General features: G+C 39.9%; 2 protein-coding genes across 2 annotated transcripts in view; one reads left to right on the top strand and one right to left on the bottom strand.

Moving 5' to 3' along the window:
* Positions 1-761: 761 nt before the first annotated feature.
* On the top strand, positions 762-11,584 carry rtkn2 (rhotekin 2). Its single transcript, XM_071480183.1, has 12 exons — positions 762-1,036; positions 3,792-3,991; positions 4,168-4,226; positions 4,412-4,465; positions 4,579-4,696; positions 5,021-5,221; positions 5,798-5,892; positions 6,405-6,511; positions 6,605-6,736; positions 7,269-7,437; positions 7,713-7,820; positions 8,258-11,584. Exons 1-12 carry the CDS (start codon positions 812-814, stop codon positions 8,962-8,964), a joined length of 2,175 nt encoding a protein of 724 aa, XP_071336284.1. The 5' UTR covers positions 762-811; the 3' UTR covers positions 8,965-11,584.
* Positions 11,585-11,986: 402 nt separating this feature from the next.
* arid5b (AT-rich interaction domain 5B) overlaps positions 11,987-20,943 on the bottom strand; it is a 75,999-nt gene continuing 67,042 nt past the window's right edge. Inside the window, exons 10-11 of the mRNA XM_071480182.1 lie at positions 16,346-16,550; positions 11,987-16,151 (exon numbers count right to left, since the gene is read on the bottom strand). Of these exons, the coding sequence (XP_071336283.1) occupies positions 14,127-16,151; positions 16,346-16,550 (2,230 nt within the window). The 3' untranslated portion in view covers positions 11,987-14,126. The remainder of the gene's footprint in view (positions 16,152-16,345; positions 16,551-20,943) is intronic.

A 20,943-nucleotide genomic window follows, 5' to 3' on the forward strand; every position in this document is an offset into this window, starting at 1 on the left:
GCTACTTTTTCTGGATCAAACGGCCAACACTTAAAAAAAATATATATATACTTATTAATTTTTTAATGAGGGCTTAATGACAGTACTGTAACAGTAAATACAAGCTTATTAAAACATACTCACACACGAAAAAGACGAAATAATTCGTACATTTGGAGGTTCTTAATGGTAAGAAATGTTTTGTTTGCATTTGAAGTTACAGATGACTGGACGAAAATCAGTACCAAGCTACAGCAGAAGATAATTAAACGACTGCCCGCGATTAAGTGTAAAATTGTAATTATTATTAAAGGTATTTTTTATTGAATATTTACATTAAAACCAATGGCCTAAAACATAAGATAATTTATTACCATCGTTAAAAAATTCAAAATCGAAAACGATACACTCCTGTTTTGTCTGGCACAGTGACGTAATGACGCTACGTTCATGTCGGCGAAAGGGCACTTGGTTTATTTATATGGCAGTGCCGTTTGAAAATGCGGGACGATTGTCTCATTTATTTTTGAATGATACATCTAGCTCTCTGTACTTTTGTAGTATTTTGTGATTTTAAAAAGTAGGTCGTTTCATCAGGGTCAGATTTTAAGCCCGCGGTTGCTTTTTTTTTTTTTTTTTTTTTGTAGTTTTCAGGCTAATGTTTCCATTAAATATCAAGTTATATTTAAGTTTCAAGATATAAAAAAACTGGATGGATGCGCAGTTTATATGTTTAAATTCCTCAAATAGTATGACAATTTATAGCGGAGCTGCATTGGTCATTTGAATAGTCTTGCCTTTTGTTTGCCGGATAACATTTTCTTTCCGGTAGATGCGGTCACACAAATCGAACCGCCCCGTCCGTTGGAGGTTGGAGCAGGAATGTGCTGGTGGTGTTGTTGGAAGCGAATCGACGGACAACATGGACGACCAGCGGGATGTTCAAACGTCCAAGCGAAACGGGAGCTCCAGGTCGCTATTATCGGCCGGTTCCGCGGTGGCTATGGAGATTAAACGGAAGAAAATACGACAGAGCGCATTGTTCCTGCAAACAGAGGTATGAGCAAAGAGATGTTGTATTTTGTCGTGAATCTTAATGACAGTGTCGTTGACGGCGGAGGGCGTCCAAAGTGCAACGGTGCTAACGTTATCAAGCTAGTACACGGTTCTTTTGTAGTTTACACAATTGCAGTAACTAATATTTTTTTCTGTAGCCTGTGCTCATAGAACTTGTAAATAGTGACTGAATTTTCTAACGCTAGTCTCAAATATTCACACAAACAGACACTGGGTTTCAGTTTCTTGGGATAACGCTGTTTGTCCAACAGGGGAGTTGCCCCTTTTATGCAGTTTCCCGAAACCAGAGCCGTGTACTCTTTGCATTGTTTGATGTTGCTATGCATGTGGGTCATTCACGGGACGTGCATATTTTTGTGTCCGAGTGCATTACTGTCCTTTAAAATAATTTTAATTAATTCATGACATGCATCATTTTATTCTATAAAACTGCTGTAGTTTGACCATGTTTTCAGTACATTATAATAATGTATATATTTTATATTTTGGCATCTCAAACCACCAAAATGTCAGGTGCCACAACCGTCCATGTTAATGAACAGCCTGAGAAAAGTATTAAATATGATATTCTAATAATAATAAATTCAAAATAAATACTGTGGCATGATTTCATGTTTGAGACATTTCAAATAAACTAAATTCACAAATATTAATAGTTTTAAAGGTGTTAAGATAATTCAAAAACTTTTGTCCAGAAATTTGTGTATTGTCAAATGTCAGGGTGCTGCAACTGTATACATGCATCTTTTATTCTGAAGTGAATAGTGACAACATCAAACAGGATATTCCATCAGCCAGAGGTCCCCAAGTGATCTTTATTGATGAGTGAAAAGGTTTGTAGAGCTCTCTCAAATATTGATAAAAGAAGCTACTTTCAACTCATAGTTGGGCTGGTACACTTTTCATGTCAGGTGGTACAACCAAGGTAAAAGTAGGAAAATGTTATTTTATTATAAAACTCTTCATTATGTTAAAAAACTAGTATATAAGTATAGTATAAAGTATATAAATTTTTACAAGAATTTGGTTGCGCCACCCGACATTTTTCAGGTGGTGAAGTTAAAAATACAGTCAAAAAATGAATTTAAAACTTTTAAATGTTGTAACACAAATAAGGCTTGTTGAAACACATTGTTCTAATTTCAAAAATATGCATGATATCCATTTTAAAAAGACTTTAAAAAAAAGACATTTTTAAAAGCTTTATTTGTCAATGACCCATGTACAGAAATAAAGCTCTTGTCTTTGCTCTAACACCACCCAAACTAATGTCCTTTCAGGCCAAAAGCATGAAACGATGCCCAAGTCTTCTGAATGACACTCTGCAGATAGTAGAGGATATGAATTTGTTGTACATACGACAGATTTCTAAGAAGTTACAGGTGCATATTTGAGATCGTAATATGGAGAATGATGATGTTTCGTATTCCCAGTGCGACTGTGCATGCACATCTGGACTTCACTCGACAGTTTATAACCCACCACAAACCAAATTTCTATACAAAATTATATCGGACATCATCATTCTCCATCTAAGCCACATATTTGTTAGTTAGAACCACCCTGATACTTTTCTTCCTACAACTGCTGACCTGTTCTTTGCATCATGCCATGCATACATTTCCATTCTGCATTTTTTTGCCATCAAAATTGCTTGCTTGTAGTTCTTAATACTTACTTAATGTCATTCTACTCATATTCAGCATATTGGCATGTTGGTCAATATGAAACCCCCTGATCCCTCCTGCATGCATTTCACCTCACACTGTCTTACAAAGAGTTGCTCTTGAGTGATGAAAAGAAGTTGGCTTCACTCCTACAGGTCTAAATTTTCTTAACATATATCTAGAGCTACAACAATTAGTCAATTAAGCGATTAAAAATGTAGTAGTAATAGTTGACAACTAATTTTGATAATTGATTAATTGTGAAGTAGTTTTTTTAATACAAAAATGGCAAAAACCATGATGCTTTTAGCCTCAAATATAAATATGAAGGGTTTGGACATATAATTTACAAAAATGGTAAATGGTTGTTGTTTACAATGGTAAAAACAATAAAGAAATAACTATATAATAGCTGTATAGAAAATATAAGGCTTGGTGTTTCAAGAGGGTATGCTATATGTTCAATGACTATTAATGTCGTTGTAAGAAAAGCTCCCCATTTCATATAGTGCTTGTCTAAAGTACAAGGAAGAGGATACCTTTTCAGATGTCACCTTGGACAGAATGAGTGATTGTTGAAATAGTCATCAGGTGGTAGCTACCAGCGGCACTAGAAAATCACATTTGCTTTATTTCTGTCATTTGCAAGGAACTCTGAAAGCTTTAGCTCTGTTTGTACTGGAAAGGTTTTGCCTTCTTTTCTCTTTGCCAAAAAAAAAAACAACCACTCCAGATTCAGGGACATGCAAGGTAAAGGCTGGAAGAAGGTGTTGGTTGTCTTACAAGTTGTGTTTGTGTAAATGAATTTTATGTGCATTACTTGTTGACTTTAAATCACCAAAGTGATGTAACTACTTCGCTAATGGAAGGGATTTTTCTTTCTTGCCAAAAGCAACATTCAAGGACAGCTTCGCTCTAACTCTAGTTTACTGAATCAACATGTTTGCACTCACCATGTCCATCTCATCCCCTTCTGTTATAACAAATTCTTTAATGCACTAACTTTGTTTTAACGTGGATTAAATTAATCATTTTGAAATTTCTCCTGTGTACATTATGTCCATAAAGAACACTAACTTGCAAGAAAAGCTGGACTTTGAGGTGCGAATGCGAGAGGGGGCCTATAAGCTGCTGCTTGCCTGCAGTAAGAGGGAACAGGTTCTTAATGCCTCCAAGAACCTGCTGACCTGCAATGCCAGGATCAAGGCTTATTTCACTCAGCTGCAGAAGAAAAAAGAGGAGCAGGACATGATGGGAGCAGTCAACAGGTAAGGAACTGGGTGCTTACTGTGTTCTCAGGTATAAGTGTTTCAGTTTCAGTAAACAGTGATTTCTGAGGAGGGTTTTAAAATTGAAGAACTGTTTTGTTGCAGTAAAGTTGATTGGTTATATTGATTCACAGATTGTGATTAATTTTAATGGTAAATTCAAATTTGTATTTCAGACTGTCAGATCCAGTTTCAGATGACCGTGCGCCCTGTAATGGGACAATTGCAGTGTCAGGTAAGACTTCTCCCACTTTGTCCATAATCATTCAGCATTGGACTCTTAAAAATATTAAAACTAAGTCAGATTTTGGTTGTTTTTAAGCTTATTTATTTAAAAAAATGATATATTGCATTTTAGAAATGAACTCTTGAGAGTGTTTACTTTGTGGACAGACTTTTTCCTCCTCTCTGCTGATGTAGGTCTGCGTATACCTTTGATGTGGAGGGATTCAGACCATTTTAACAACAGAGGGAGTAAGTTTGTCCGTGTTTTGGTCCCATTTATGCCTTCTGTTTAGTTTTGTCCCGTGCTATTTTGTGGATACCTGCTGCACTAGTACGTATTGTGCACTCTTTGTATTTATTAGGCTCTCGTCGAGTGGCGCTTTTCTGTCTGCTGCAGATTGGCGCAGAGGTGTTTGACACAGAGATGGTGGTTGTGGACAGATCAGTCACTGATGTCTGCTTTGAGGGAGTCACCATCTTGTGAGTATTTTTTGTTCAATTCAAATAGGCAGCGTAATACATTTTGAATAGCTGCACTTAAAAGCCCATTTTGGTGCTGCTGGACAGTGGCAAAAATGTCTGTATTGTGGCGTTATACTAAGATTATATTGCTAGAAAATAAAAATACATTTAGTAATGTAAATAGCAGACACATTATTTTAGGGATGTTAGTGGTAACAATTTCTATGCAATCAGATGTACTATTTACGAGTCTTTAAGTATTAAGTTTTTAGTTTTATTTAATCTCATGGTTTATATTAATATTGTTTATACTATAATTCAAATTTCACTTTCCTCTTATAGTAGAGAAGCAGGTCCTCAGTTTGACCTGAAGGTGGAGCTGTGGAGCTGTGCCCTGGAGGAAGAGCTCACCTTGGCAAACACGCCAAAGAAGCTGGCCAAGAAGCTCCGCAACTCCTTTGGAAAAACTGCTGGGAAGAAGCTCTGCCCCCTGCTGGACACTCCTGACCCTGACACCTTCCTGCAGTACAACCCCATACCCTCGTATGTAGTCTGTTATCTCATAAAACCCTTTACAGACTCTTTGCTCTCTATTTAAGGTTTTTGCAGTTGGGAACTAACTCGATTATGGCTTGTTACTGGAACATAGGGTGCAGCTACAGACTCGCACAATGGGTTGGAAAACATCTCACTGAGTGAGGACTGAAATAAGGGTTTAACATTCATTACACAGCTATTTTATTTTTAGAATATTGCATGTTTTTAATACTACCACCTGTACTCTATTTGTGTCTGAGCCTGTCTGACTCTCATCTGAACATCTGTAAGTGATACATACCAAATATTTAGCAGAAGGAGAAACATTGGGATCATTAGGCCTTTGAATGAGGAGATAATTTCTAAAAAGTAAAGTACTGCATATTTAAATGTGAACATGTTAAGGTTAGAGGTTTGTATATCAGTGTATCTTTTTATTATATTGTTTGCATTAGGGCTGAGCATGAACCTTTAAGAGTTTAGACAGAAAAGCCAAGAAATTAAAATAAGTCAATGCCGTGTACTGCAAAGTCTAAAGAATGTTTCTCTGTGTATGTGTTTGTGTGTGTCTACCTGCCCCAGTGGAGCCAAGTACAGCCTTCTGGCCTACACTACTCTGTGTCTACCCGAGGCTGAAGGCAGCTTTCAGTCTCACTCCCTCATTGTCCTCCAAAACGGTAAGAGACAAAGGCACAGAAATTTAATATCTGGGGATATAAAGGATTATGCTTTTTAGCTCCTGATTTGATTTTGAACTGGGGTAATAATACAATATTTTTACACCATTAAAATTGAAAGCTAAAATTAAACAAAATAACCTCTGATTGAAGTTTAGCTTGGATTACTTTCTTCCTATGCATGGGTGATTAAAGGGATAAGAAAGCTGGTGTTCAGGCAGGTTTTTGTCATTCAGCCCAGCTAATTTCAACTTTTGGTATGAGTTTGAATCATGGTACATTGGTGGTCAGGTCCACAGAATTAAAAATTAGTTAAACGCTTATGTCACAGGGTATTTGACATTTAAACCTATACTTTTTAATAACCAAATTACAGCTTCTCTATCGTCTCACTTCACATTAAAGTTGACCTTTATCCTAACATACAGCATGTAGTAGTTAATTAAGATTTATATATCTAGATCTCTATCCTTTTGGGGTTTTATTGCCACTGTTGCTCTTGAACCCCACAGCTGAGTGGTCATCTTGGCTTCCACTTTATGGCAACCTCTGCTGCCGGTTGGTCGCCCAGCCTGCCTGCATGACACAGAGCATGATGAGTGGCTACCTGAGCCAGAAGGTATGTTGACTGCTGTTATCATTAGCATTAGCCTCGAAGCTGGTGTCAAGGTTAAATATTTGAGTTCCATTGTTTCTTTCTGACGATTTCCAGCAAAGCGTGGAGGGGATGAACCGTTGCTGCAGTCTTTACTGCGTCCTGAGCGCTGGCTGTTTGTCCTGTTACTTCACCCCTGAAGAAATTGATGCAAAAGTGCAGCCCACTCTCAACCTACCCATCAATAAGGTGAGACAAAGAAGTTAAACTTCAGACCTTCACATTCCACACTCACTTATATTTCTTTCTCAGTTGTTCTGTTGAGCTTGTCGATTAAAAATGACTGGCACTCAACACAGTAGCAACATTACATATTATACTATTACATAAATATAAATGTAAAGGCAGAAAAGTAGAAATGTTAATAACACCAGGAATAGTTGTTGTTGTTATCCCTGTAACTAACACTACATTATTACCTGTGTTTTAATTATGTGGACCATGGAACTTTGGATTAAATAAAAACATCATATTCACTTTTATTGATTTAAATCTCAGTCAAGAGCTTTCCCTAACATTTGCAGAATAACCAGAACACAAAATGTCACATTACCCACTGAGATCCTGCTTGCATCTTTGGCATTTTGCTGCTGAATTATTTTTTTTCTGCATTATCAGCAATGTACTTTTTAGTGCAATATCTGGCATAGAGTTCTCATTTGTATGCTGTGGAACTAATTTTCAGCTTATGATAAGTTTTTTTTTTGTGTTGTTTCCACAGGACACTCGGATCCGTGTGATAGAGAAGGAGGCAGTAGGCCAGACATCCAGGAGTTTGTCCATCATCAACCCTTCACCAGAGGGATCTCAGACCGTTGTCTTCACCACAGACACCAGGGAAGAACTGGAGGACTGGCTGGACGCCCTCCACCAGCACCTGTATGATCAAAGTGAGTGTTTTTGTCTCAATATGCTGCACAGGGGTTTGTATGTATATAAAAAATATATTCATATCTACCCATGTGTATACAAAGCAGGAACATGTTTGTATATTTCTATGAAAGGTTTTATATGTGTGAGATTGTATAAATAGAATGTACAGTGTGAAGACCAGTCTGGGCTAAAACAGTGGCTGCACATATATTTAGCTAAACTCCTCTTAGCAAGAACAGATAGCACAACCTTTTTATTTTTGCCTCTCATGCCTCTCCTTGTTTATAACCAGGCCAGTGGCTGCACTGCTGCAACCAGCTAATGAAGATCGAGGTCACATCACCACGGAAACCATCACTCTTCCTCACCAAGCAGGCTGACTCTGTTTACAACGACCTCAGTGAGTAGAGTAATTGGAACGAGTCGCTAAAATGAGTTAGATGGAGGTTGATAATTGGACTGAAGCTTGATGTGGAATGTTTTGCAGGATTTTCATTTGCGTTTTATTTATGTATCTATTTATAGAAGATATGATTGGGGTGCTTAAAACATCTCATGGAAATAGATATATTCCATTAACCATGCATAATAGTTTTAATTTCAGTGGTGACGCATTTAAATAAAATCCTTTTACATGATTATTAGAATGTTGAAATATGGGCTTATTTGTCTATATTTTATTAAATTTATATTATTTATATATGTTATTTTATTATTATTTTTATAAAACATCAAGCATGGAAAAACACACATTTACCAAATGTATTTTATTAATATTAATATTAATAATTAATATTTATATAATATAAATATTTATTCATTTTGTTTTTCTTGCAGGTATAAATTCACCTCGCAGGTTTGAGAGCATCACTGACATTATCCACAACAAGATAGAGGAGACAGATGGCCACTTTCTAATTGGAGAAGAGGAGAAGGAGGCACCTAATTGGTCCACTCTGTTTGATGGATCCCATTCAGTGGTTGTGCAGAAGAGTATTCTGTCCCAGAGCAAAACCTCCACCCCTTGTTCAAGCCCCAACCCCGACACCAGCTCTACATCCATCGGCAACAAGAAGCGGCGTGCCCCGCCCCCTCCTTCTGACAGAGAGCCTTATGCTCCTCCCAGCCGTCCAGCCAGACCTCCCCTCCCTTGTTCTCTTCATCATCCTCTTCCTCTGTCGTACCAGGAGAAGGAGAACTCCAGCACTTGCGCTTCACGCCCGGCCACAAGGTCCAAGACTGGCAGACCATCTCTTGATGCCAAGTTTTCTGCCATCATCCAGCAGCTCCAGCGGAACAACACAGGAGGAGCCGGGGCCCTCAGCCGGAAAAACGCACCGCTGGGCGTTCTTGATATACAACCACAAGGTCAGCCTCAGCCTCAGCCCCCTCTCCAGCAGCTGGAGTACCAGAACCACCACATCCAGACCACTGACGCCACAGCTGAGCAAGGCTTTGTCAGAGCCAGTCACGGTCCTGTTCCTGCACCAAGGAGCAAACTGAGGAAGTCTTTCAGAGAGAGGATGAACCTTAAAGCCTTGTGACCTAGACCTTTGGCCCTATCTGGATTTAACCAACTAGCCCTATCTTACCACTAAGTATAACAGCTACTTGTTCTAAAAAGTTTCAAGTGAACTAATGTAGGGTATCAATATATTTGACTGCATCTCAATAGCAATACTGTGACTTTTTGGGCATGACTGTTTGCCCTTTAACTTTTAAAGGAATAGTTTATCATTTCTGGAAATATGCTTATCTGCTCTCTTGCCAAGAGTGAGAGGAGTAGATCAATACTACTCTCATCTCTACACTAAATATGAAGCTGGAGCCACAAGGTTTTTCAAACATAGCTTAGCATAACAGTTGTTAACAGGGAGAAACAGCTAGCCTGGCTCTGATGAAGAATAACAAAATCTGTCTAATAAACATGCTATGTCTTATTTGTTCCATCCGTACAAAAAATAATAAAGTTACAGTTTTACAGTGGATTATGTGCCAGACTATTTCTTGGCTGAAAAAAGAGACTTGCAGTCTTGTCATCACCAGAAGACTCTAACCCTCTAATCCGCGCCAGAGTCACTGCTCCTAGCCAAGAAAAAGTATTGCACATAGCCCCCTTTAAACTGCAATTTATAATTTCAACACTTATTGTACAGATTAAACAAAGGAGATATAACTTCATTAGGGAGCTTTAGCTGTTGTGCTGGCAGGTGGATTTGGTTACCTTTGAACAAAGCTAGGCTAGCTGTTTCCCCCTACTTTCATTCTTGGTACTAAGGTAAGCTAACTGTCTCCCAGCCCCAGCTTCATATTCAGCAGACAGACATGAGAGTGGTATCAATCTTCCCATCTAACCTCTCAGCAGCAAAGTGAATAAGTGTATTTTCCAAAATGTCAAACAATTCGTATAACCTAAAGGATGGGTGGGTGGCACAGTCTCTTAAACATCCCCACAACATTCATCATGACAACCCAAATCCCAGTTGACACCTCATATCACAATATCAATATTGTATTGATACATGTCCAACTCCAATCTCCATTTATAAACTTTTTTTCATGTGCAGCTAACCCATAGACGAAATTGAAAGCTGTATGTTGGCTTGAGCTCCGCCATCATCAATCCCACTAAAATGGAAAGGCTTATTTCTCAGCTCTGCCACTGGAACATGGACCGAAGAAAGAGCCTTTGCAAAAGCACTCAAATTGGAATTGATCCACTGGCCCACTGCGGAGGAGTCATTCTTTTTGGAACTATTGACTTATTCCACTTACTGTGACGACTTTATGACCACTATAGACGATTTTAAGGGAACAGGATTTTAGGAGCAATTGCAAGCACTAATGTGACTTCTCCATTTCCCAGAGGTCTTAATAATGAGTTGAGCTTGTTTTTCAGTGGCTACACAGTATGTCCAACATAATTTAACACTGCAGTGGAAGAATGCTATGAACATAATTGAATGAATGAGTCTTTTGAGTGGCTAAAATAACAGATGTCCTTGTGTTTGTGTTTTGAACAGATCTAATACTGCCGGCTACTAAATATTTCAACCACTCAATGATCACATATTGAATAATGGGCTTCATAATTAAACAGAGTGTACAAAACAATAGGTTTAGCTACTTTCCCTGAAATTGCCTGGCCAGATGAAGCAGTATGGTGAAAGCTACAGTCCCATTTTTTTTTTATCTCACCCTCTAAATTCTGTTTAATCAAGAGGGGGAGATGTAGATTTGGGGGGAGGCGGATTACAGGAGGATTTAGTTTAAGCCCTGAAAGAACTGAGAATGGATCGTACAAAAGGGGATGCAGCTCAATATTAGCAGTCCGTTCAGATGTTTCCTATGCTTGGTGTGTATTACCAATAAATCAGTCACTTTGATGTTAAACTGTATATACCTGGAAAAACAAGGGAAGAGTCTAAGGTCAAACCTCAGCATTAGGTTTTACTGATGCTGATGTGGTTACACCTCAGGCAGTAAAATCATTACAATAATTATATTGCACATCCTGCATCTCAGCCATTTTTACTGAGACTAAGAGAAAGCACATTAAACAACAACTATTGAGAATACTAACATTCCTGTTTATTATTTTGGACAATGAACTGTGCAGCCCTGGTGACTAAATTTAATACAACCAGTGTAGGTTTAGTTGCCTCTGGTATTAGGAAGAGCAGGTGATCTAAAGAGTAAAAAAAAAAAAACTGCTTTGATTTAAAGTCTTCCTCACTTTGATGAGTTACACTAATGAGCCAAATTTATATTCATTTATGATGTGTTTTCAAAATGTTTTTTCATTTCTCAATGAATTTCACAACAGCCATAATACCAGCAATAATTTATAGGGTTTTTTTTCATATTGTCTGATTAAATGTTCTGTACTAACATCTTTATAGTATAATACTTTACTTACTTACAGCACATTAATTATGTAGACTTTTACTTGGAACTATTATGTACCAGTAAGTAGCGATTCTTTATATTAGTCTTGTCTCTTGTGCAGTATAATTTGTGTATAGTGCAATGAAAAACATACTGTAGTAATTTTTGTTCTTCAAAAAGTGCAATTTTATCCTCACTCTGTTCGCTGTTGTCTTGGAAGCAAACCGTATTTTTTATTATTGCTGATCTGCAATAAAACGGCCTACATTCTACCCTGGTGAGGCTGCTTTATTTTTGCTGAGCTTGGAAGTATTACTGAATATTTTTCATGGTAAAGGTTTACCAGGGGGTGGCAATAAAAGTCAAAGCATAGCTTTTATTGCTGCCCAACACACATCCCATAGAGATACATGCACTAGCACATTTTTCTGACTGCAGCAAATACTGGAGAGGCTACACTGGCTTTGAGCCCAGAAGTAGCCTGTTGTGAAGATTAAGGCGGATGGAATCTCATAGCCAGATAATGGTATTACAATAATAAAACCCCATTCACACTGCATTTACTCAGGAAAGAGGAACATTATATTGGCCTTAGTACACTGGCATTAAATATCAGTTTATTCAGCCCTCGCCTTTTATCTGCAGTTCAGTTAAAGAACACAGCCGAGGAAACGTATAGATAGTAAAATATTTTAATTAAATATACAGGAGGTCATATACAAAATGTCTTTATTTTTTTGTCTTGCTCGCCAGCTGGGTGATTGGTAAACAGATGGCTACTGTATCAAAAACACTTTCAGGATGCACATTAATGGAAACAACGTGGAGAAAAAAAAAGTGAAACGACAACAAATAAAAAGAGTATCCTAATTCGTAAATTGTAGTGTTTGTTTAAAATCTAACATGATCACGCTGACCTTGAAACAGAGCAAACAAGGACACAGCTAGATTGTGTAACCGACTTTTATACTGTCTTTTTTAATACTATTTACAGATTATAACAGTTTATATGATAACAACCACGCGGTACTATCTACAGTGCTATGTACACAGAAAATAAGACGAGAGAGAGGGGTTGTCGTGAATTGATCCCGTATGAATGTTCTGTACAGGAGCCAGCACTAATGCCAGTTTTACCTACACACAGCAATGTACAGTACTTAATCAGAAATTAATGTCTTTATCTAAGTATTCAGTAAAACTTTACACATAGACATTTACAGCTTTTTTTTTTTTCTTCTTTTGAAACACCAGACATGTTCACTGTGTATTTCGACTATCCTGGATTGCAATTATAGTGGTTGTAAAAGCCAGAGCAGGTGTCATCTTGCTACCTCAGGCTATGGAGCATGGTAGGCATACTTTATGGGGTCTGGTACCTTTTCATCGCTGCTAAAAAACACATACAGCACACACGCCCTGCGGATGCCAGACACTGACCTGTGTCAATATGAACTATCAGTAAATCTTTTGAGGTTCCTCTATAACTGACTGCCTGACACACTCAAGCTAAGTAAATATGTAAATTTAAGCACAAATACTAACCGTCGGGTTAATGCATAACTTTAAATGTTGTGCCTTACCAATCAAGTCTGGTGTCTGATAACCAAGTGTGCCATATAGTTTTTGTATGAATGTCTGTGTGCTGCATTTCAGACAAGAGTGACAGTAATATTAATATTCCTACCCTGCTACAGAAGATAAACCTTAACAACTGTAGTGCTAACTCTAATCCAAGACTGCGAAAAGGCACAGATATTTGCAAAGCAATAATATCCTAAGTGACAACATTCCTGTTAAATCATACAGTGAGTCTTTTCAGCGTATTGAATTAAAGAGCTTGTTCACCAAGAAAAAAAAAAAAAAAAAAAAAAGGGAGGGATTTTTCAAGTCAAGAACAAAAAGATGAAATGCTGATTTCTTGTGGTGAGCATTCCACAGCAGACGGCTGTTTCATTATGCTGGTCCTACAGACAAAAACAAGCTGCTACAGTCTACTCATCACAAGGGGTTTTTGGGGTCAAATTACTTTCAATTTAGAACTGGTGATTTGTCAACAGATCCAATGTGACAACTGCAAATACATAACAAATAAAGACCTGAAGTGAGTAAAAAGTGAGTCTACAGTACATCTGTCATACACAGCACCTCTGAATGTTATGATGAAACTATTTCATATGATGCAGCACCACAGTGAGTGTTAATGTCTATTCCAAAGAGTCCTGTTTACATGGAGACATGTAAACAGATACAACACCACTGGCTGCCTAAAGCGTAATAATGCGCTAAACAACTGTTGAGCATCGTTTGCCATGGTGAACGCACCTCTAGTTATATAAAGAATTGCATTTATGTTGTCATGTTACTTGTAGTGTTTTGAAGCAACAAAGTTTAGCCCTCAGACGCAGTAAACAAATGGCTTTTCTCTGTTGCCCTCCACTTTTCACACATCCAGAGCAACAACCTGACTCATGGTGACTGAGAGTGACAAACTGATTTGTGAGCACATACACATGAGCATTGTGCAAATAAGGATACAACAACATAAAAAAGATACAGTAAGTGGTGATAAAAAATAAAGAACAGTGCAAAGTATATAAACAAATGCATACACAAATAAAAAAAAAAAAGAAAATGGAATTTTCAGTCTGCCTGACTGATGAGTTTATCAGTTTGTAATCAGTCAAAGTTTAATAATCAGTGTTTTCCTTCGACTGAGCCACAATCCCCGAGCAAAGAGAGACAGACAGACAGAGACAAGCTGAAAAAGTTTCTGCGGATGAGGAAAGAGAGGGAGAAACAAATTGTCCTCTCTCCCTCACAGTCTGGTGCTGGGGTGTACCGAGGACAGCTGAGGTGGCGGGAGGGTGGAGAGAGGGTACAGGTGGTGCAACAGGTCCCCATACAGTGCTGCTCCACCTGGATGCCTGTAGAAGTGGTGCGGGCTGGGGCTGGAGGCCAGCAGCTGCCTGTGGAGCATCATGGGGTGGAAGGCTAACGGGGGCACCAGGGGAGAAACTGCTGACTGGCTCTTCAGGTACTGCAAGCCAGGGTGCTGCTGGAGCCCGTCCTGGGCTCCTGGTGAGACCAGGCTGCCAGGCGGGTAAATGCCAGTGTAGAGGTGTGCAGCATGGGGTGGGGGGAAGGTGGTTGTAGGGTGGCCCTCAGGGAGATGGTTGTTGAGGTGAACGGCATGGGCTGGCTCAGCGGGTTTCAGCTCTTCCGGGTCGCTGCGTCGGATTGAGCCGGCAGGGTGGATTGGTGTCACGACACGGACTTTCCTTTCTGGGACTTCCTCGTTATCGGGCTCCACTAGGCTCCGCTTGCTGGGTCGAATGGGGATGGTGAGGGACGAATCGCTTGAAGCTTTGGGGCTGGGAAATGGCTGCGACGACTCTGCTGAGCTCTGTTTGGGAGGAGAGATGGTCATTGGAGGAACTCTGCACGCCTTAGGGTGGGACTCCAAACTCTGGTGCATGATGGGATAGGGGAGACTGCAGAAGGAGGGCTTGGAGAAGGAGGACACCCTCTGAGAGAGAGGTTTAGAAATTGTGAAGTCTCTGGGCTCATCATCTGCCTCTCTGCTCTCGCCATGTGTTTGAGTCCTGTCACTGTAGTGAGATCTGTAGGCCAAGCCCTCTTGCTCCAGACCACCACAGACAAAGCTCTGGCTGCCCTCACGCTCCCTGGTGTAGTGCTCTCGCCGCTCTCCGTTGGCAAAGCTGACCATCCTTTCCTGGCTCAGGCAGTTCTCAGTTTGCCTGTACAGACTGTGGAGGTGAGGGGAGGAGTAGCAGTCACCTGCAAAGCTCCGGGGCTGAGCAGCTGGGCCTTGGAGAAGCTTCTCCCCAGCCTTCTCCACACTGTCCGGAGCATGGGTTCGGGGGAGATAGGGCTGCCATGGTGGATTGACTTGAGGCTGAAGGTGATGGCTCGTCCGGCAGCTGTAAGTCTCTGATAGCTCCCCGGCAGTGCTCCTCTCTGTTGGGCCACTGGTGGCTTGTTGGTGAGGCTTGCTGCTCTGAGCATGCTGAATGACTGACGGTCTGAATATGGGCGCTACCTCCGGGATGCTGTCTGACACACACCCATGCCTCTGTCCACCCACCTCTTCCTCACCCTTTCTCTTCTCCTTCTCCCTTTCAGCCACTGATATGACAGGGAGAGAGGAAGCAGCTGTGGAAGGCGGAGGCTGAAGAGAAGGAGAAGTAAAGGGGAAAGGGTTGGACTCGCACACTTGCGAGAGGAGCTTCTTTTTGGCCAAAGGCGACATGACCCCCTGACTGGCTTTGCAGTAGGCAGCCGTCTGTGCAGGGCCTTGTGAAGACTCCTTCTTAACGACCCCATAGTCTTCTTTCTCGGGGAAGGAATCTGTGCTCAAGTCTATACACTGTCTATCTGCCTGCTTACACATTGGTAACACCTTCCCCACTCTCCCACCATGACTTTCTATGGAGTCTTTGACTCTGGAGGACGACTCAGGCAGAGCAACATGTCCAGCAGGTTTGTTCTGATCCCAACGGTGAGGCAGGTAGGGGTTTTTAGGAATGAGATGCCCTTCAGTTTGCGGTTCACTGGTCAGTTTTGCTTGGAGGGCCTCACTGATTTGCCTCCATTCAGGCTGGGGACCAGACCCCGTGTGGAGGGGTAGGCCAGCATGTGGGGCTCTGCAGTCTGGCTCTTTGGGGTCCAGTGAAGATAACTGCTCCACTGGTAAGGACTCCTCTTTCTTCAGGGTAAGATGTAACTCTTCCTCCTCTATTACAATTGGTTCATCGCTGAGAGGTACCTCCTGTTTTACAGCTGTGGACAGTTCACGATTCTCCTCTTTCTCCTTGGAGTCCTGCATGCAGAAAAAAATAGCTGTTACACTCATAGTCAATATTTTCCTATTATTTGGCAATTTCAAAGACAACAGGAATTCCAGACAGAGCGGTGGGGTATTGATGAGAAAGCACAGAGGGATGAAAATGAAACTGAATTTAGAGCACGAAGGAGTCCTGATGAGGCAGCAGTTGGGGGACGTCTTAGACTGACCTGTGATTGTTCTTTCACTGCCTCCCCTCTGTCCTTTTTACTCCCCAGCTTTGGATTGTTGGGGCCTTTCAACTTCTTGGGCCCCGCTCCTTTGGCTTTGGCTCCTGAGGCCTTCTCTTGGACGGCCTCCTGCTTCCTGGGTTTGGCCAACGGGAGGGGTTTGTCCTGCTCACCTTTAATATGCCTCTCATAAGGAAGGAGGAGCCTGAGGAAGAATGCGGACACAGGAATGCAGATGAGACGATGGTATGATCATGTTATGTCAAGTCATGCTTAAGGAGGAACAACTATTAATCTATATTTTGGTTCATCACACACAAACAAAAATAATGTGGAGTAAGAGAAGCATTTTTAAACAAACCACCTTTGTTAGAGCCCATACCAAAATACGAACATTAAAGCACAATAAACCACACAAGTATTTTGTTTGTTAATACCAAAAACAGAATGAGCTGCAGCTTTGCCACAGGCATGCAGTGTATCAAATACGGTGCTTTAAAACCTCCTTGTTTTAATACTTGGCAAGCACTAACAATCCTATTGTAATTAAACTAGGTTAGGGGAAATCCAGGTTCAGATGGGTGCCAGAGTGTGTGTGTGTGTGTGTGTGTGTGTGTGTGTGTGTGTGTGTGTGTGTGTGTGTGTGTGTGTGTGAGAGAGAGAGAGAGAATGTGAAAAACCAGTTATCTCCTGCTGAGACAGATCACATTAGGTATTAGTTTAACCTTGAGAGAGCGAGGAATGAGTGTGTGTGTGTGTGTATATGCGTGGGTGTGTAAAACTAATATGGCTGGGAATAAAATGGAGGAAAATGTCTGGAAGAAATGAAATCAAACTGTTTAAAGGAACCTCACTGCACATGATATCTAATTTAACATACGAGTATGAATAATCACAGACGCTCTTTAAGTGGTTACAGTAATACGATATTTTAGATGGTAACACTAACAGCTTTAGTTTGTGACAGTTGACATGATTAAATGCAGGATAGCTGCATTTGCTCCAACCTAATTAAGTCCATACTAAGTGATAAAGAACATTCTGTAGAAAAACTATTCAACTATTTTTGACTTCTGTTATTTCTCTCCTGAAAATTTCCCAAGTCAATTTTCCGTATCTGATGTCATAACTAATGGGAACATTAAGATCTGGATAACATAACAACACCCATGTGTAAAATAATGACATGAAGAAACCAGCAAGGGAAACTTTTAGACTTTTATTGCTCAGAAAAGAAAATGGAAATTGGCATTAGACCAGAAATAAGAAACATTGTGGAAGAGGAAACCAAGACAACTGAAAAACTACAACACTCTAACTTCAATAAGCTCCTCTGAAAATCTCTCCAGCTCCTCTGTCAGGTTTTTTACAATAACAATCCATAAAAGCCAGACAGAAACATGACTTTCTCAGTCATGAGAAAAAATAAGGTCTTCTCGTGAAACGACAAGAGACGGTTGCACTATTCCTTTTAAGGGACATGGCGGTAAAACAAACAATGAATCAAGAGCTGTTTCGCCTCCTCTTCAAAAGGAAGAAAAAAAAAAGCCTCAGAGAGTTCAAGAGGCTCTGTGGGATTTTTTTGTTATTTTTCCTCTGAACAAAAGTGCTGGCAGGGAAAGCGGTGAAACTACATTTCATACAGCTGGTCTGGCACCAGGCCCCAGGCCAAGAAAGGAAATGTACTATTAAATGTGACTTATTGGAAAGACGGAGAGCAAAGGGGTTGTGAAAGGGAAGAGGGGAGGGAAAGAGAGCAAAAGGAAAAAGAAACAGAGGGAGAGATGGAGTGAAAGAGTGGATAATGACATGTTAATGAAGAGCACCAATGATTCTGAATGAGGGAATGAGGAATCCTAGAAAACAGAGAAAAAAAACATGCAGTCTTTTAAACTTTAAAACAGCAGCAGTGGTATTTATTACAAATAGGGAAATGGTTCTCAGGCTTTCTATATTTAGGATCTCAGAATAATTAGGCATTGTTGCACAGAAAAAGGTAGGAAAAATAAATGTCTCACCATCATAAGAAAGTGGATTAGATTTCTTCAGGCTCATAAATGTGTATTCAACATGTACAAATGTCCATATGTACTCATAGTGATCAAAGGGCTCTTAAAGTGGCACATTCATAGAGTATACCAGCGAGCACTGTTGACTATCACAGTGATCTGTGGGAAAGAGATGGCTGCCTTGGCCAGGGTCAACTTTATGGAATGTCAATATGGGGTGGGGGGTGGGGAGTCGCAGGCTTGGATAATGTAAGAGCTGAGCTCGGGAAATTACTGGAGCCTTAAATAGTTCCAAATGCAAAGGCTAAGATGCTGTGCTGGTCAGGAAACCAAAAATCAGTCTCAGGAAGTTCCCTACATTGTCACAATTATTTACTCTGTTATGTTTAATGAATACAAGATGACTTACCAAAACTGTTGCCTATTAAATTGTATGATTAATTCTTTCTCCACCACACACCTTTTACAGTTTTATGTAAATCTCCACAAATGGCCGAATAAGCAAAGACAGTTCAGGCTCATTTATCCATTTTTAACTTTATGGTTAAAAAAAAAAAAAAAAAAAAACTTAGTCATGATCATGTAATATAGCACTCATAATACAATACCACTTATATAAGTAGCAATTTCCTCCAAGGAAGGGGCTGAGCTTGGCAGCCACTGCATTAGTTGAGAGAAAGCCAGGTGTAGTTAATATTTTGAGCCACTAGGGGGCGTGTGCTGCACTGAGAGATTCCAGGAAAAAATTTTCATTAAGGCAGGAGAGGCAACATTTTTATGAGGTCAATAAATACTTAACTTCCTCTCATGCCAATTTATCACCCGGCTTTTGTTTAAGCAGCCGTTTTCCATGTTGATAACAAGCAACTAAAATATGCAGTGAAGAGATTAAATGCTGAATAGGAAGAGATAGAAGGTGCCTCATGTAATTGAGCTCAAGAAATGATTGCTTAAATATGTAACATGCATTTTATCTGATATCTGTCTGATCTTAGAGTCAGTAACAGTGTAATTCATCAAACCACAAATGTCAGTTGAACATACCGTCTATACCTTTGAAATGACAGATTGCACACAAAGCACCTCCCTCCTAAAAAAAAAAAAAAAAAAGACAACTTGGCAAAAACAAGGTGACTTTACCAGCAATGTGCTGCTCTCATCTGAGTTTTGTGTTACAGGAACAAGCAGAGTGCTCAAATCCAAGAAATGCCTAAGTCACCAAATAAGTGGAAAAAGCCCGCAGGCTGTTCCATTTCAACAATTTCCCTCCCGTCCATGCTGAAATTAATTTTAGCTGGTGTTGTGTTAAGATCACAAGAGCTGCTTCATGTGTAAAAAAAAAAAAAAAAAAAAAAGAAACTATTTAAAGAGCTGGTGGACAAGCCCTGGGGGCTGTAGATAGATTTGGAAGAAAGAAAATGACTTACTTTTACAAGCCTGTGAGGAAAAGTGAATACAATAAAAAAGATAAAATCAAATCTTTATCACATCTAAATGCAATGATTAAGCATCATCAGCACAATGAGAAAACAATAATTGCTGCAGAGAGAGAGATGTGAAGAAAAAGAAAAGAGACAAGATGCCAGCAGAGGGATAAACAGACATTGTAGCTGGTCCCTCTGCTTTGGATTCATGCCTCAAAGCCCCTCTTTTGTCTCCAAGCCAAACCACTTGAGGTGACCCTCATTCATGCAGTTAAAACAGGAGTGCAGCGCAGGAATGTATGAAAAACTTAAGTCCTTTGTCAAGTCTGAAAATACCAGATTTAAAATGACCTCTACTGTTCCCCCAGGGTTTGCTCTCATTAGCTGCTGCTGCTGCAGCCTGTGGTAAATGTTCACCATAGCAGGTGTGAGCCAAGAGTACTAACTGTTTAAAATAAATGTGTACTATTCTGCACAAAGGAACACTAAAGTCTTTCAGTCACTCAAGTATTAAGAGCCAAAAATATATGGCACATGTTCCCTCTTGCTGCCTTAAAGTGGACTGAAATCTCTGCAAGAAGGTGATTAATTTAATTTGCTACTACACTGAACTAGTTATTAATCTCAGCAGACTTGAATAGATTCTCATACAGTTGATTGCCTGTCACACGTCAGTGCTGTAATTTGTGATTTTTCATTGGCACCGAGGAAAAGAAACCTTGGACCTTCTGATTAAATGCCATGCACGCATTAAGAACTCACCCAATATTGTGATTTGTTAGATTGCTGCAAAAAAAAGGGGGAATTTTAAAACTGAATATTCAATGAAGCATTTTGTCTTGGGGAAGCCATCTAGCTCTCAGAGGTTAAAATAGCTGCCTGTTATTTCAGTGTAAAGAACATGCAGCTCTTTGGCTGCATTCCCATTGAAGCTGAAGTCCAGATTCAGTAGAGGAGTCACGGATATACAAAGAATTTGGCAGTGCCTTTGATGCGGACAACATGTTGAGACATTGTTTATAGTGTTAAGGAATGCTGACAGAAATTATACAATGATGGTCTAAATACCGCAACTTCTCTCTCTGCCTCATTTCCCTCCCACTTTATGTCCTTAGTTTGAATTATTTTTACTCCATTAAAATCTGTCAATGTTTTTATATTTTTC

The sequence above is a fragment of the Trachinotus anak genome, unplaced genomic scaffold (assembly GCF_046630095.1).
Source record: "Trachinotus anak isolate AG129_WGS33_773 ecotype Australia unplaced genomic scaffold, CSIRO_AGI_Tana_v1 ptg000007l, whole genome shotgun sequence".
NCBI lineage: Eukaryota > Metazoa > Chordata > Actinopteri > Carangiformes > Carangidae > Trachinotus > Trachinotus anak.

Bases quoted from the DNA above. Each gene is read 5' to 3' on its own strand.
- rtkn2 (XM_071480183.1), top strand. From the start codon at position 812: ATGCGGTCACACAAATCGAACCGCCCCGTCCGTTGGAGGTTGGAGCAG. The intron at 6,737-7,268 runs GTGAGACAAAGA...TTGTTTCCACAG, and splicing joins TCAACCTACCCATCAATAAG to GACACTCGGATCCGTGTGAT. The intron at 7,438-7,712 runs GTGAGTGTTTTT...GTTTATAACCAG, and splicing joins CCAGCACCTGTATGATCAAA to GCCAGTGGCTGCACTGCTGC.